Source organism: Crinia signifera, chromosome 2, assembly GCF_055691185.1.
Source record: "Crinia signifera chromosome 2, ASM5569118v1, whole genome shotgun sequence".
NCBI lineage: Eukaryota > Metazoa > Chordata > Amphibia > Anura > Myobatrachidae > Crinia > Crinia signifera.
Window position 1 is genome coordinate 246411365 of NC_139218.1, and position 16802 is coordinate 246428166.

Sequence of the window (16802 nt, forward strand, 5' to 3'; positions counted from 1 at the left end):
TAAACATGGCTAAAACTGAACTTCTAATCTTCCATCCCCCGAACATCCCCTCTTCTCCCACTATCTCCATCAGCATTGGTGAAACCGAGATCACGTCCACCGACCAAACGCGCTGCCTCGGTGTCATCATTGACTCCTCCCTCTCTTTCACCCCCCACATTCGTGCTCTCTCACAGTCTTGCCGCTTTCACCTACGCAACATCTCACGCATCAGACCATTCCTCTCCACTGACGCAACCAAAATTCTCATTCACTCTCTTGTCATCTCCCGCCTTGACTACTGCAACATCCTTCTCTCTGGGCTACCTCTCACCCGCCTCGCACCTCTCCAATCCATTCTTAACGCTGCTGCTAGGCTCATCTTCCTCTCCCGCCGCTCTACCTCCGCCTCCCCCCTCTGTTTATCTCTTCACTGGCTCCCCATTCCTTTCCGAGTTCTCTTTAAACTCCTCACCACCACCTACAAGGCTCTCTCCTCCTCCACAGCTCCCTACCTCTCTTCACTGATCTCTATCCACACTCCCTCCCGTCCTCTTCGCTCCATCGCTGACCGCCGACTGACCTCTCACCTAATCACCTCCTCCCACTCCCGTGTCCAAGATTTCTCTCGCGCTGCCCCCCTGCACTGGAACAACCTCCCGCCACCCATCAGGCTATCTGATTCCCTTACCTCCTTCAAGCGCTCCCTCAAAACCCACTTTTTTCGACTAGCCTATCCCTCCTCCTAACCTCTTTTGATCCTCCTATCCTGCCTCCGTTCCCCTCCGTTCCTACTTATCCTATTGTATTTCGTTCGTCCACCCACCTATTTTTAGTATGTTAACTCTTATGAGCAGGGCCCTCCTTCCTCACGTACTCACCCTACCTCATTACCTCACCTGTGCTCCTGTCCTGTTCTTCCCTTCCTCTACTTCATCTTCGGTCTCCTTGACTATTTTGACACCTACTTCTGAACTGATGCTGATTTTAGTTCTACCAGCTATACCCCTATTTATACTGTATCTTTCTACACACCCTGTACGTTACCTTGTAATTTTTTTTTTTTTTTTTGTTTGCTATGTACGGCGCTGCGGACACTTTGTGGCGCCTTATAAATAAACGTACTACTACTACATCAGGTTATCTAAGTTCAATTTTGATACAAAACTATAAACAAACACTGCCTTTTAATGGAATTTAACAATTGTTTTTTCTGATCTTTACATTTTAATCTGTTAAGCTTAGTGTTTTTATTTATGTTTATTTTCTTTGTTCCCTAACTATATGTCAAACTATGTGAGTACATTTGTACTAAAACATATTTATTTAATAAGCCTAATGGTTTTGAATGTATGAGATGAAATGGTATTTATTTCTAGGTCAAAAATAACTCTAAGGCCGGTATCCACTTATCCCTGATAATGTTTCTACCCCCAAAATAAGTATGGATAGCGCAATTTTTGACTCATGCTCATTATCATGATATCCAAGTAAAGCCCTTTCATTTCGGGGGAAAAAAAGGCCCATTTTCCTGGACCCATGTGTTATCGTGGCTCTGAGGGCTGCTTATAGTGGATTATGGTTTGCATGTCTTAGGAATGCAAAGCATAATTACTGATGGGTGCCAGCTACTGAGGGTAAATGGATACACCCCTGGTGAATCAATTAGCCATGGTAAATTACAGTGGCAAATTTGATACCACCCTAAAGTTTTAATGAAAGACTTATAAATAATAGATGTACAAATACTTTGTTTCAAATTTTAAAACTGACTAATGTTTGCTATTTAGCTTTAATTATTCTGCTTTTTCTACCGTAGAATTTGTCTGGATGCCCAGGCAAGATCGGGCGAAGTTTCTGAATGGTCCCACGTTTGGATGATGTCATCAGACCTTGAGTACTAAATTATCAATAGTACAAGATATAAACACAGAAACATAACTGGAGATGGCATTCTGGGGACTGCAATTGTTTCAATCTCGTCATCTCATGAACCTGCTGTGCTATATAGAATCTACAGCCTTTTCTTCACATGAGAACTATGTTGCAGACATTAACTGCTTTCCTTGTTTGTCATTTTTATTTTCGTTTTGCATTGGGATTGTGGGGATACATTTAATTAACCCTTGTGTTTTATTTTTAATATTGCATTTAGTTAAAGCTAACCATACTAGAGGTATTAGTTGTTGATTTATTTTTGTTTGTCTTTATTATCATTATTATGGCTCAAAGCAGAGATTGAACTTTTAATACAACTTCGGTACCAATCATGTAAGAAGAAAAAAATATGACCTTAAATAACCCTCTAAGAAAAGATATATAATGTTGGGTTTAGCACATGATAAACGTTATTGTAGGGTTTTATTTGGTACTGAAGAAAAGATTCAGTTTCATGATGTACATAGTGTAAAGAAGGAGCAGCTGACTAAGGTGATTATGTAGATTTTTTTGTGATGTCCCTTTGTTAAACTGATTATATCTATTTTCGGCAATAACTTAAGGACGAGAAATTTTTGAGTCCTCGGTTTTCTATAAGTGCTTTTTTTCTTGTTAAAAGAGGTGATATTCTAAGGTTTTATGAACTTCATTCTTAAAACAAACAGAAGTGCTGTAAATAACCTTCCATTAACTACATGTAAACGGTTAGGAAAGAGAAAAAAAAAATATATATATTTTTTGTGAGGGCAAGCACTCTAGAGCATCTCTGAACAATACAGGGGATAAAAAAACAGCATTGTAAAAGTTTAAACCCTGAATGAGTTGCCAAGATGTGCCCTATTAGTTTAGATTAACACTGTTAAATTTGTTGTGTAGGTGTGTTAGACCTGATAACTGTACTAGTGTCATACCAGCATATTACCTATTTAAACTATGTGCACAGCTTAAAGTCTAGTTCTATTTTTGTTGTTTTGAGGATAAAAAAAAAAATACCCAGACTGAAAATGAAGCTACAATTTTAATATTTAAAGTATTTAAAATTTGAAACGCATCATGTTTTTTTATATATATATTTTAAATTAGATCAAATAATTGTCCACTCATTTCAGCTGCTCTATGTATTTGTACTCCTTTTTTTTTAGTTGAATTCTTTTTGTTGTCTCCAATGACTGACACATGCCATATAGTAAAGGCATCATTGACAATATGTTACTTTATATTCGTTGTGTTCTCTTAACTAATTAGGAATGCAAACGCAAACCATTTGTTTTAATACCTCAGTGCTGTAATTATCACAATAGAGAAGAAAAAGAATAATTTATTATAGAAATAATAATAAAGGTATAGAACATCATTGCACTGTGACTGGTAGGGAAAACTGACAATTTCCTATTTGCACAAGCTTATTTTGGCTGTTTTATATTTGGTCCTCTACTGGGGAAGCTTATGAAGGATATTTTAATTTCATTTTTAATATCAATTAATAGGCCTTTAACATCAACCTAGAAATACAACTTGGTATACCTGGCATTAACGTACTGTTGTATGACAATTTTTTTTAAATATATATATATATATATATATAAATATATGCCAAGTTTATTTTAACTGTTACATGTATAAAATTGGTACTTTTTTTTTCATACAGCCAGTACAAGACACTGAATGCTACATTTCTGAAACAAAAGCTGCTGCACTCCTATTTTTATAAATGTTAATAACAGGTAGTGATACCATGCGTAAATTAGAATCAGTATAGCAAATAAGAGGGGGGGGGACATGCTGACTTTAAAGAATTGTTTTATTATTTTTTATCTTTGTTTATTGTCCGCGATTGTAAGTGGAAAGTCAGTTTTCATTTCAACTAAATCTATTTTTTTTTACATTAAAAGTCAATCATTTAAAAAAAAGTCAAACCAAACAGTTCTATGTAATAAAAAAAGAAATAAAAAAAAAATATATAAAAAAAGTAAAAACTATCCCCCAAAGCTTAATCTTTAAAGTCAGGGGATTTTTTTAAAAGCAAATATTTTGTTATTGTTGATAATGTACTGTACTTCCATATATTATATATATATATATATATATATATATATATATATATATATATAAACATATATACATATTTTCTGTTCATTCCCTGTCACCTCATAGAATATTCTTTTGTCCTCACCAATATCTTAGCAGTGTAAATAGTGGCTGTTGTGTAAGTGTGCTGTCCTGATGCTAACGTAACAAATTCATTTTCTCCTATTCTTATAATGAATATTGGTAGATGTATGTAATTAAGATTACAGAAAAACATAGATGTAGTTCTTCAGATTTAGGACCAGTAAGGATAGAACTTTCTCTAATTTAAGAGTGTTTTTTTTTTTACTTGTCATCCTTTTTCGTTTGTTTTTTTTTGTTTGTTTTTTATTATTTTTCATCAATCTGATGTGGTTTCAACTAACCAAAGGTCTCACAATGCTAAAAATGCTGGCAATCTCTAATAGGCATTTTGCAGATCTCCCTACCCTCCCTTGATATTAAAGGGGAATGCCATACTACCTTAAATGCTAATGCTATATATGCAAAACTGGATTTTTTTTATTTATTTTTTAAAGAGGGAGGCATGGTATATTAAATGATTTTACTAAGAGAAAACAAATATTTTTTTAAGAATGCTCTGAAGAAATTGATAATTTGTGTGAATATGTTTTACATGTTTATATACCTTTTCAAGAGTCTCTTTGGCCCATAGATTAATCGTGAAACATGTTTTGTTTCTTAATGTGCTACCTAGACCAAGGTTTACTTAAGTCCCCACTCATGTAGTACTTCATGGTTTGTAGCTATTCTAGCACAGAGCTTTGGTTGTCTCTTTATTTTACTCAAGGACAATGGGTCGTGTCTCCCATAATGGGTAATCAAATCTTAGAAGGTTGTGTTTTCTTATTGGACCCTAAGCCTACAGCTGTTCTTAATACCTTTCTTAATGGAGACATTCAAGCACTTTTGCAATTAGAAGCCTTTATGTACCAGAGTCAATAAAACCGCGTAAATAAGAGGACTCCACTTTAGTATATGACTACACATACAATTAATCTGTTACACCTCACTGACTGCACTACAGTATATCTCTAGTGCAGCTGTCCACAAGCTGATCTTTGATGTTTTTGAAACTTATTATCATATCTGATTTTGCCAAGAGTGCTAAATGTGCAATCTGTAAAATATTTCAGAAGACAATTCCATTACCGAGCTTCCTTTTGTTAAAATAAATTTTCTGTGCCACCTAGCCACCGATAACAGAGTATGTACAGTATGCTCAAATTGAAGTACAAAAAACTTAGCTTCAAATTTTGGATATTTTCTTATCTACAGTTGGAGATGCATTTGTTTGCTTTAAAGTGAAACACTGAACGATATCATTGAGTGACGTCACCCTGCCTTGCTATGCAGTCCCTGATGATGTAGATTTGACTGCATGTTCACAACAGGGGGATTATTTCTAACCAATGTGAGCGTGAATTTTTAATGATATAGTGGACACACACATATGCATGATATTACCATTATTGTGCATATTGTTTGCAAATATATTCTAGTGTGTACCCAGTTTAATAGTCAACAAGTTATTGTTCTGGGGTCATCCACTGCTGGAGAGCAACATATTGTCAGAATCCTGTACTAGATAGTAGCTGAAAACAAGTGTTTCATATCCCAGGTCTTTACTAGGTTTGCATTGTCAGACTCACTCTGCTGTACATTTGTTTATTACAGCGCTAAATGATGAATTACCAGGCACTTTTCATCTTAGTGCTTATTAGAGAGTTTACAGGTCATTTCTTGGTATGGGTGTAGTCCTTTAAGTTACATTATTCTGCGCTATACTGCAGTCATTAGGGTGCAACACAGAAGATGTTACCAGATGTGGCTAACCACTTCTTTGCCCTTTATGACCCATGAATGTTTCTGGTGTATTTCAGTTATGACACTGTTAAAGTAGACAAATGAGGCCCAAGTAACCCCCATAAAATATTTTTGTGTTTAGCGTGGAAAGAAATGTAGCTCCTACAATAAAACTTAAGATATTTTGATAAACCAGCATTAGCTGTAAAATGTAATATTATACATTTAAATGGACATTGGTATTTTAATAACAACCGTCACCTCAATACAGTCTACGTAATACATTTTTTACAATGTCTATTAAAATAGATAATGGGGTCCTAAAGGGTTAAGCATACACTTATAATAGTGGGTTATCCCATGGGAGTCCTCACTTTTGCCGGTATTTAAGAACCAAAGGAGAAAAAAAATAACACTGCAAGCTACCCAAAGTGCTTCAGCTGAGTACTCTGTTGAAGCCTATGGATGGACTAAGGTTTTCTATACTTTGAGTACATAATTGATTAAGAAGCAGTTGCCCAAAGTAGGAAAGAACACTTTAATGACAGTATGTCCTGTCCGATAGGGAGTTCTAATATTATAGCAAATCTAATTCTATTTTTAACTGCATAAAATGTGATTGTATCACAATTAGGTACATTTCTGGCAGCAACTGATATGCCATTCCCTTACTGTTAATATCAAAATAGCTACATGCTACTACTTCCAATGCCAGATCAAATGAAGATGACTCCACTCAGTCACCATCTTTGTAATCTGATACATCTGGATTTGGTTGTTACCGTCTACATTATTGGCATATTTATAATGGGTGCAGTCCAGAGGGGCCCACAACACACACTGCACCCATTTCTTGCATACTTACCTCTCTGGAGTACTGTCCAAACAGCAGCTCTGCAGAAATCACTGGGGAAATGGTGCAGTGGTATGCATGGTATTTAGAATCTGTGCCCTCTTGTGCTTAGACTCCACTGCACTTCTGGCAGAGAGGAAGTGGCCCAATTGAAGCAGACTCCTCATTTCTTAAACCGCCCCTGGTCTGCATAGTAATATTACTAGTAAGGTGTTTTTTTGATGCAGACTATATTTCTGCTGTTTTTTTATTTATTATTATTTTATACCTGCTCGGTAAAATGTAACTTAGCTTTGTACATTTTGTATGTGACAAGCTGGCATGCTTTTTCAATTGACCTGAATTTTACTGTTTATGCTAATGATAGTTGACCATTTTGGCACTGAATAAAAACAAGTAGTCAACCTGTCACTGTTGCTGTGTATGTAACCTGTAAATTATTTAGAATAACAGTAGATAACTGGTAGGTAGATGTTTCAAAATATATTCTAGTCGTATTCATTTAAAAAGAAAAAAAGAAAGAAACCTTTATGTGCTTTAATCAAAAAACAAGCCTTTACCTTCAATAATACTTATAAAATGGTCAAAGTTATTAAAAATGCATTAGCATATGGGTACATTAAGTTCACAACCCTTCAAATGTACCTGCCAGCCCTGTAAATGGTTTTTATGTCTCTGCGAGGTGGAGAATAGTTCATATACTGTAGCATTAATGAGAATAAGATACATTGGAAACTAATAGTGTTCTGGCTTTTAGGCGATCCTATAGAATGCTTTTTATTGACACACAAGTATCTGCATTCAGTTGTAAAACCTTGTTTTCTACTCCTTGATACTTGTATTACACTGTAGAGTATGTCTGCATGTAGTACCTTTTCTCTGCTGGTTGGAGAAATGATAATATATCTATATGATAAAAATGACAATGTATATAAATTACATCACAGCTGAAGCATGGTCTGACAGGTCACATCTATCGTGCGGTGTGTGTGCAGTGGGAATTGGTGCTTGCACTACAGAGACAGCATAGATCACCTAGAGAAAAATATGAGAATAGCAGTTAATGGGAGGGGGTAGAGCGAGGGCGACTGAAGTGAACAGACAAATAACAGGTTCATTTAGTAGTTTAAGATCAGCTTCGTCATTCTCGAAAGAAAACAACATTTTAGATCACCTTTTAACATGTATGGCGAGATGTAATACCATCCACATTCACTGGAGGTATTGGATGCAGGCCAAACTCGGAGAGTTTTGTTTAAAGCGGCAGTCGTTTAAAATTGATAATTGGCGCTTTTAAAAAGGACAGAGCTTGGTCGGCATCCCGCATCTACAGCAAACTCGGACAATATTACATCTCACCAGTAGACTTCATTGTAAACCAGCTGCATGCACTCACTAATGACAGGTCCAGTTGGTTAGTTTCCTCATAGCAAGGCTTGCCAAACTGCAACTCATGGACACCGCAATATTGCTTTCAGTTCCATGTACAACTGACCAGTTCCATTCCTAGATGTCTGTATAGCTGTAAAAATATTCAAATTTGTACTGTACATGCACAAAACAAACCCAGTGCATATGTAAGGTTGCATAGTTACACCTGCTTGTGACTGCAGAGGGGGGACAGGAGAAAGAAGGACCGATCTAACTAAGCTGGTTACAGAAAGGGCCTGTTGGCATAATTAAGAACAGACGCAGCCCTGCAAGGAGAAGCCAGATACACCTGTCAGTACCTATTGTGTGTGCCTTGAGACTGGTGCAAATACATGTTGGTCATGATGAAGGCCGCTAGCGCTTCTGATTAGATTATGGCGAAGTTATCTATGAAACGGATTGATTTCTTCATTGATCGAACACAGCTTATAGCAGTGATGTCACTAGTATTGGTGTGACACCTAGTGCAAATCAAGTCCCCAGTTGCACTTGGAAAGGGTGGTGGCCCTTTGGCATAACTCCATTTCCTCAATCCTGAGGTATGTCCAGGATGCTCCAAGATACTGGGCAGCTCCCAGAGACTTTGACCAGACTCTGTAAATGCTGTGATTATGTTAATGGGATCTATTGTATTCTCTCGCTGCTCTGAAATTGCAGCCCGGTGCCAATATCAAAACGCAGATAGCGCTTTCTCCATGGCCGCCTGCTCGTGTGCCAGCTGCAATGACCTGGTGACCGAGCATCAATTCAGGGATGGGTTTAGTGTGGACATTCTGTATTACTTTTATCTGTAAAGAGATATTTCTAGAATGCATTTTGTATATAACTTCTCAATTAAGCATTGGATGAAACCATGTTATTGTGAATATTCTGAAGACTTCTGAAGAACAATAATTCAATACAAATAAGTAAAGTTGATTTTTTTTTTGGTTCTATAGTTCCTTTAATTAAAAATATACATAAGTCTTAAAAAAGCTTCCTGTAGGTTGTCTAGCCTGAATATGAGTGTGCACATGTAGTGCACTTCAGTTTTATGCCTGCAGTCAGTTCGCCATGGGCGCTAAAGAGGTGCTTTTGTCTTTAGCCCTTTGTACCAGCACATGAAAGCTCTAGATTATAAAAAAATGTCCCTCAAAATATGTAACCATTGCAACACTTCTAAAATTATATTTTTGGGTGCACAGGTCATAGCAGTACAGGACTACAGCTTACACTTGATTGTAATATTCCTTAATCAGTTCACAAGGTACAGTAAGGTGACAGGATCAGGAGATGCAAGTATGTAGAGCTTGCTAGTGTCTGTGTATATGGTGGTCAGAGTGAAATATTGCCACTATTAGTGGAGTATATTTAAAAATAGAACATTTGCAAGAAAGGGATTATTAGTCAGTGGTGGCACTGGGATCAGTGACACCCAGTGCAGCCAATAGCCCCCCTCACATGCCATAGGGGCATGCACAGCCAAAAATATTTGCTTACCAGAAAGGTATGTCACAGAAGTCCCCCCCTGTTTGCACCACTGTTTGGGGACAAAGCCCTCCTCCGAGGTCACATCACTCATGGCATGCCCAGGATGCATGGAGATGCTGTGCTGCCCTCGGATACTCTTTTGGTGCTGTGGGCTCATTCTCAGTGATAGGAGCATGTCGGTGCAGAAGAATGTCATTTAGCACCTGGCTCCTGTCACTACGCAGGAGCCCGCATTTTGGTGTCACCACCTGCACCTCCATTGTGATGCCACTATTTGTAGTATCAGGAATACAAAGTTAATATATGGTCAGTTCATAACAGATTAAACTATTCTTTGCAAATACTTTGCATGAAAATGAAAAGGTTCATCATAGTTATAAACCTCTCTTTTGTTAATCACTGGTAAATCACAGCCTGTATAAAATCTCTGTCCCCATTAACTGTGGCTGTGGGATAAACACCTGATCCATGGGCATTCTTATAACCTCTACTTGTCTTTCCCCTGATCTCGTTGTTATAACCTTGAAAATGGTGCAGGCATCATTTTCCTAATTATGTGTGTGCACAAAAAGAAGTCCCCAGGTTCGGCTCATGCCCAACAAGTGTGTGCGGTGGTGGTGAGGGTAATTTTCAGAGCAAAATTACTTGTAAATGGGGTATTCTAATGTATCAGGGCATTTCTGACAGTGCAGTGGTGGAATTGGGATTATTTTACAGTTCCGTGGAATTTCACTGCACATTGTATATGTAAATCTGAATTTCTCTGTAACCTAAGGATAGAGCTGAGATGGGCCAATAGTTCCCCTTGAGTGGAAGCACTTGTGGCCAATTTTATTTATTTTTACTAGTTTGAGTCCCCTCTGTTGGGTGAATTTGCGTGTTCACTTATTTTGAAAGGTAATGTTTTTCTTTGTATGTAGTTAATGGTGCACACTAGCTAGATCGGTTTTATACTAGATCTAATTCTACAAAGACAGCTTGCATTTATTTTTCAAAACATAGATTGGATGCATATAGATGTAAGTGTAATAGGGCCCCAGTGATCCCAGCAAATCTGGATGATTTAAAGGGGCACTCATTTAAAAGGTTTAACAGTTTAAATGATAGCCCCTTTAAATCATCGAGCAGACTCACTGGGATCTGTCCAATGTCTGCATCTCCTGCCCAATACACATTATATTCATGCATTTCATTAAATACATGGGGTAAATGTATTGATTACAGTAATATATAGCTCCACCTACCAGTGACTTGACTGGCTGCTACTGGTAACCATGTTATTTTATACAGTGGCTATGCCAGCAAGGTGTCACACCAGCGAAAGCAGCTTGTATGTTGTGTGCATATGTAGATCTTTTACATCTGTAAACAACATTAGGCAGTGTTTGCGTCGTTAATAATGATGCCTATAATAAATGACAACTCTACTGATTACTACTGAAATAATGTCATAACACATATAGTTATTACAGCATGACCAGCACACTATGTTATGGAATGCACAAGCAATACTAGCCACCTGTTAGACTTTAAACATAAGAAAAGAATAATGTGTAATTTTACACTACTGCTCAACACTGTTACTCAGCAGTTATACAAGATAACCATTCCAAATTCACTTTTGTTTTGTTGTTGTTTTAAACCACTGTGTTAAGTAGAGACCCAGTGGGCTATATATTTACAATGCCTTCCAAATATTATACTGAAGCACTTAGTGAAACCATGTTAGCAAACCTCTATATAACAGTCTTCCTACCAATCATGTGGCATTTCTGATTTTGGGACATACTGTAGATACAAAGAAAGAACAAAATAGGTAAAGTTAGCTTGGTAAGAAGAACGTAGAAATATAATGTTCCTAAGTTATTATTTTGCTTGACGTGAAAAAAGACCAACTTCATTCCTATGAACGCCAGCATACAGTAGTAATGTGTACTAATATACTAAGAGCAGTATTTCAGGATGATAATGAACTTTACCATTGTATTTTCTACAATTACAGAAAATCTCTTAGTAACAGGAGACAAACATGCCAATTTCCAAAACATTAGCTGGTCCAGACTTTAAATTCTTAATGAAAACACCAACCCTAAGATGAGCACAATCCCCTTGATTAAAATGAAGCTTGACATTTTTTTTATTTTTTTTATTAGACTCCATGATGTTCACTTTAAGTTGAACTTGTAGCTTGGACTTTAAGGTAGCATGGCTCTGTCTCAATCATCTATTTATCATTGTACAGCAGTTTACAGCTGATGAATGAGGCACATTGTACTAGACTAGTTCAATTGTTGGGTAATTGTTGGTAATGACGACCTGAAAGGTGTACTAATTTCTATTCTATTTTGTTTGTTTCGTTTCAGCTACAATAAAAATGTCATTTTATCCTTAAGTGTGAATGAGGGCTAGGGACATAGCCACACAGATGTTGTACATGTTTGCCATAAACACAACTAAAGCAATATTATTTATTACATCAGCAACGAGTCAGTCATGGTTTATGTGTGATGTATAACTGTTTACAAATACACTACTTGTATTTATCGTGTAGAACATAAGTGTCTTGTATGGTATTCCTTTGAAGGTGATATTTTCAAGCCTATTACTGATTGTCTAAGGAACTTAACAAACCTGTGATGGTACCAATGGAATTAATGCTGTTACCTGGTTACACTGTACATACAGTCATGTGACATCCTACTATTCATGAGTCTTCAGAATCTGCCTGTTCAAATGTGTAAACACTAAGATTTCTGTATGTTAAGCAATACTTCAATATACTGTAATGACTTTACCAAAAAAATAAAATGAAACAAAAAATAAAAAGAAATGTAAAGTTTCTAAGTAACCTAAGTTGCCCACCCAAATGTTACTTAAATCACTGAACAATCAGAATGTACTGTTCTTTAGCTGAATTACAAATAATTTAATTTATTTTCAAATTTTTTGTTTGTTTTTTCGATCTAACAGGGTAGATAGGGAATAAGAAGAAATACAGGAGTCACCAATGCTTACTCTGTGCTGCACAAAGCACCCAGTGCAGAATGTGTGCGGCCTCTGTTGGAATGGAGGTAGGCTAGAACATCTAGAAGCTAATATACATTGGAAGCTCTAGATTCCAAGCTCTTTCTGGAGGGAAAGCTAAGCATCCTGGTGGGTCTACGTATCTCAACACAAATGAACCTTAATGGCACTGTGGCAGACCTAGCCCTTACTTTTATACTTTAGTATGAACTGATGAGAACTTTGGTAGTGATTATTTTTTTTATATATATACTTCTGTATGTATCTATAAATATATATCTCTCTCAAGCATCGCATCTTTCAGGTCTTTGTGTATGGCTTCTTGAAGCCTTGTTGTAAATTACTATGTGGATGGGGGTCTCTCACATCATAGATGTGGAAAGTATAATTTTATATTTGTATTTTCAAATAAATAAGTTTGTGAAAGGTTTCCATCCTCTACTGTGGTCCAGAAATCAATATGTTTGTCTGACAAAAAAAAGATAAATAAAATAAACTGTTTTGAACATGTGTTCTCTGTCATTTTGCGAATATTCCCACCTTCCAGGGAGTCTGAACTATTCACTATTGTCATCTATATTGAGGGGATAGTGAGATGTGAGTTATCATGGTTTATATAAGATACAAAGGGCAATATGGATAATATTTTGTTTTGCATTACTGCCTCATAGCACTGACATCATGGGTTTAATTCCCACCATAGCCTTACTTTGAATTAGTATATTCTCCTTGTGCTTGCATGGGTTTTCTCCCAGAACTCCATTTTCCTCCCAAAATCCAAATATGTAGTATTTGGTTACTTGGCTCTCAACAAAAATGAACTATAGTGTCGGTCTCAGATCTTCTTACAAGTTAGGTAGTTGTGACATTAGTCTGCCACTACCAAAGGCATTTGGGGAGTATATATATATATATATATATATATATATATATATATATATATATATATATATATATATATATATATATGAAAAAAAATATTTATATATACAGTGTATATATATATATATATATATGAATATACAGTATTTAACGATACACACAGATTTTGATTTCAGAGACAATGAAAAGGAATACAAAGACCATAGAAGTTCTGCTGGGGGGCTTTACAGAGATAACAAGGAATTGGGCTCCCTTCGCTTGGTTTTCCTAAAGGGTGCTCACTGGATTCACTTAACCAGGCATATTAATTTGTGCAGCCACTACTCATGACACATACCCACCATTCTAGATTTTAACCCTTCTAAAACCAGAATAATTGTGCTGCCATATCTGATGGATTTCTTGTCCTAATATTATAATGCATTCCTTAAATACAGACAGGAGATGCAATACTTTTTTGTATGTTTTTTATTGAAAGGAAAACCAGAATGAACAAGCTTGGAAAGGGAAAAACATCACATCAGATCTCCAATGACACCCTCACTTTCTTCATAACTCCCCAATTCACCAGAAACCTGAAGATGAATAAATTGTGCAACTTTCTGCTGGTGCATATTTACCATATTTCGTCCCATTTTCACCACTCCATTATCCCTCATACATGGCTATACTGTATACCTAGCTCATCTTTTCAACATCTGTGAATAAGCTTTATATTGGATTTCACCATTTGGCTTCCTCTGGGGTGTCCAGAAACCCCTCAGCATTTCCCTGGTTTAGCAGGGGGTGACTATTCTCTGATGCTTATTTGATCAGTGCTTCTGCTTACTTGGTGAGCGCTTATTTTTACATAACCATTCTCTAAAGTGTCTGCTAATCTATTACTCCACACTGACTGTTACAATGATACACTACATGTGTCTTATGATTGTCTGAGTATTTAAACAAGAATATTTTGTTAAAATAACTGGACAACCTTGTGCATTTACACTGCGGCTACACTGTACCCTTAGACTACTTGAAGACTCACATACTTTTCTTCTTTATATGTTCCAGGGCACAGATTTGCAATGAGCAGATGCCCATTAACACCGTTTTCTTTCCTCAGTACACTGATAGTGCACACTGCTGGGTTAGGAAGAAATTGGAAACCTTGAGACAGTTTGGAATTGGCATCTAACAGGACAGGTGTGTGTGTGTGATTTCACTATGGCCCAATTCCATTAATCGATTGCCAAAACAACATGGACCTTTCCAAAAAGTACATGGACATTCGTTCATGGCTTACTTTGTAGGTGCTGACTACTAAAAGAGCTTTGAATCGTTTTCCACTCAATCATTTGTAAAATTTATTAATCCAGTGGTTCCCAAACTGTGCGCCTAGGCTCCCTGGGGTGCCTCAGAGCACATGCAGGGGTGCCTCGGTTTGGTTGTCCAGAACCAATTCAAATTATTTATGGTCCATGTAATAGGCAAAATCAGTGCTAGTGGCTTCCAGTTTTTAAATATGTGGATAAACAGAAGTGAATTCTGTCCCTCACCACATCACTGGACCTAAGGAGGGCTTATAAGCACAACTTATTTAATTTAATATAGTTTTCTGAAATTCTCGTTAGCAAACTTTGCACTTAGGGGTGCCTTGACAAATATTCTGATAATCTAGTGTGCCGTGATGAAAAAAAGTTTGGGAACCACTGTATTAATCTATTTCCAGTAGCCAGACCAGTTTCTTCATATTGGTCAGTGTGGATTGGAACTCTTGCTTTAACACTAAAGCAATCAGTGTAGATGGAAGACCGACTCTCATCCACACATAATTCATCCCCTTACAGTGTGGGAAGGGATAAAGCAGAGATGCTCAGTAGCTACACAGTGTAAACCTATAGGCTCGCTCTTGGTCTTACAGTAAATCATTGCTGCAGAGAATGAAACCTCAGAGTAAACACATTCTGTTAGTGGATTTTCTTGGAGATTCAGCTGTCAGGATTGCTGCTATAAACCATTTAAATTGGCATACAGAAATGTCCTTCAGAATTCAATTTAGTCAAATTAGACTGGGCAGTGTGGCAAGTAATTTCTCTTTCACATGGGCACTAATACATTTACTCTTACTATAAACCATGTTTCTCTTTAAATCTGTCTGTCATTTTTCTCCACAGTTGTTTGTAAGTGAACAGAAAGCAACTAATAGTTCTTATAACATGAGACACAAATGCTAGTGCCATAAGGTGTGGTATCAAAAGCCGCGGACATTGGCAGTAGCCGGAGACACTAATATGCTATGTGCTTCTGTAAGTGCCAATTGTCCCAGTAAATGCTTCTGCTGCTTAATGCAGATGTGGTGTCTCACTAGCTACACTATGTGTATCTACAGTATAGTGTATTACTCTCAGAACATAATGTCATTTCTTCATCTAGATTTAGAACATCAACACATCTTGAACTTCTTGTGCATATGCATAACGTATGATCAAAGTTTTAGAAGCAACCCTACAAGGCCTACATTACAGAATGGCCAGTGTTATACCAAGAATTGGTCACGAAAGAGATTTGGTATTTAAAAGAGATTTGTCAAAGGTTTGCAAACTGACATTTATTTTAGCCCAAGAAATGTCAGGTTTTGCTCAAGGACTGTAGTTCACCTTCAAAAAGTTCTGTTTCAGCCAACTCCTATGCAACCTTTTAATAGAATGAATGGGGCTGGATGAGAATTAATCTTAAACCAGGTACACACTAGACTATATCATCTATGATTTCCGTTGAACTTCTGGGTGAACTATAAAGCATACACACTGAACTATTCCATTACAATATAATTTAGTGATGTCACACACCCTTGCTCCATACATGCAGTCGTTGACCTGCCCCGTCCGCCAGAATGGGGCGTGCACACACAAGATGCTTGCATGCCCTATTCTCAGCCACGCCCCCCCCCCCCCCCCCCCAGCTTCTGCCAGCGCCCACCATGCTATGGATATGTTGCACTGGTGGGCTGGCTGAGGCTGGCTTCATCTGTTGCATTAATCTTACTTTGTATGATATTATGATGCAATCCTTAAATACAGGGGGGAGACAAAAATAATTTTTGGCATGTTTTTTGTTCAAAGGAAAAACAGAATAAAAAAACTTTGGACAGAAATCACTACACATCAGATGATTTCCAATGCCCCACCCTCCCCCTTCTCCATCACTCCCAATGCAGTGTTGGTCTATCTCCCAAACTTGTAGATCATGTAATTGTGCTACTTTCTGCTGGTGCACTCCATATTCTGCTTCTTCACTGTATTCCCTCCCATCTTCACCACTCACTTCTTCCTAAAAACTTATTATT

At 37.1% G+C, this 16802-nt stretch overlaps 1 protein-coding gene across 6 annotated transcripts in view; it reads left to right on the plus strand.

The window, feature by feature from the left end:
• Positions 1 to 13095, plus strand: part of MSI2 (musashi RNA binding protein 2) — a 566011-nt gene extending 552916 nt beyond the window's left edge. For all 6 annotated transcript variants that reach the window (XM_083174189.1, XM_083174194.1, XM_083174188.1 and 3 more), the window contains one exon: positions 1799 to 13095. In XM_083174189.1, the coding sequence (XP_083030315.1) occupies positions 1799 to 1840 (42 nt within the window). In that variant the 3' untranslated portion in view covers positions 1841 to 13095. The remainder of the gene's footprint in view (positions 1 to 1798) is intronic.
• Positions 13096 to 16802: the final 3707 nt, after the last annotated feature.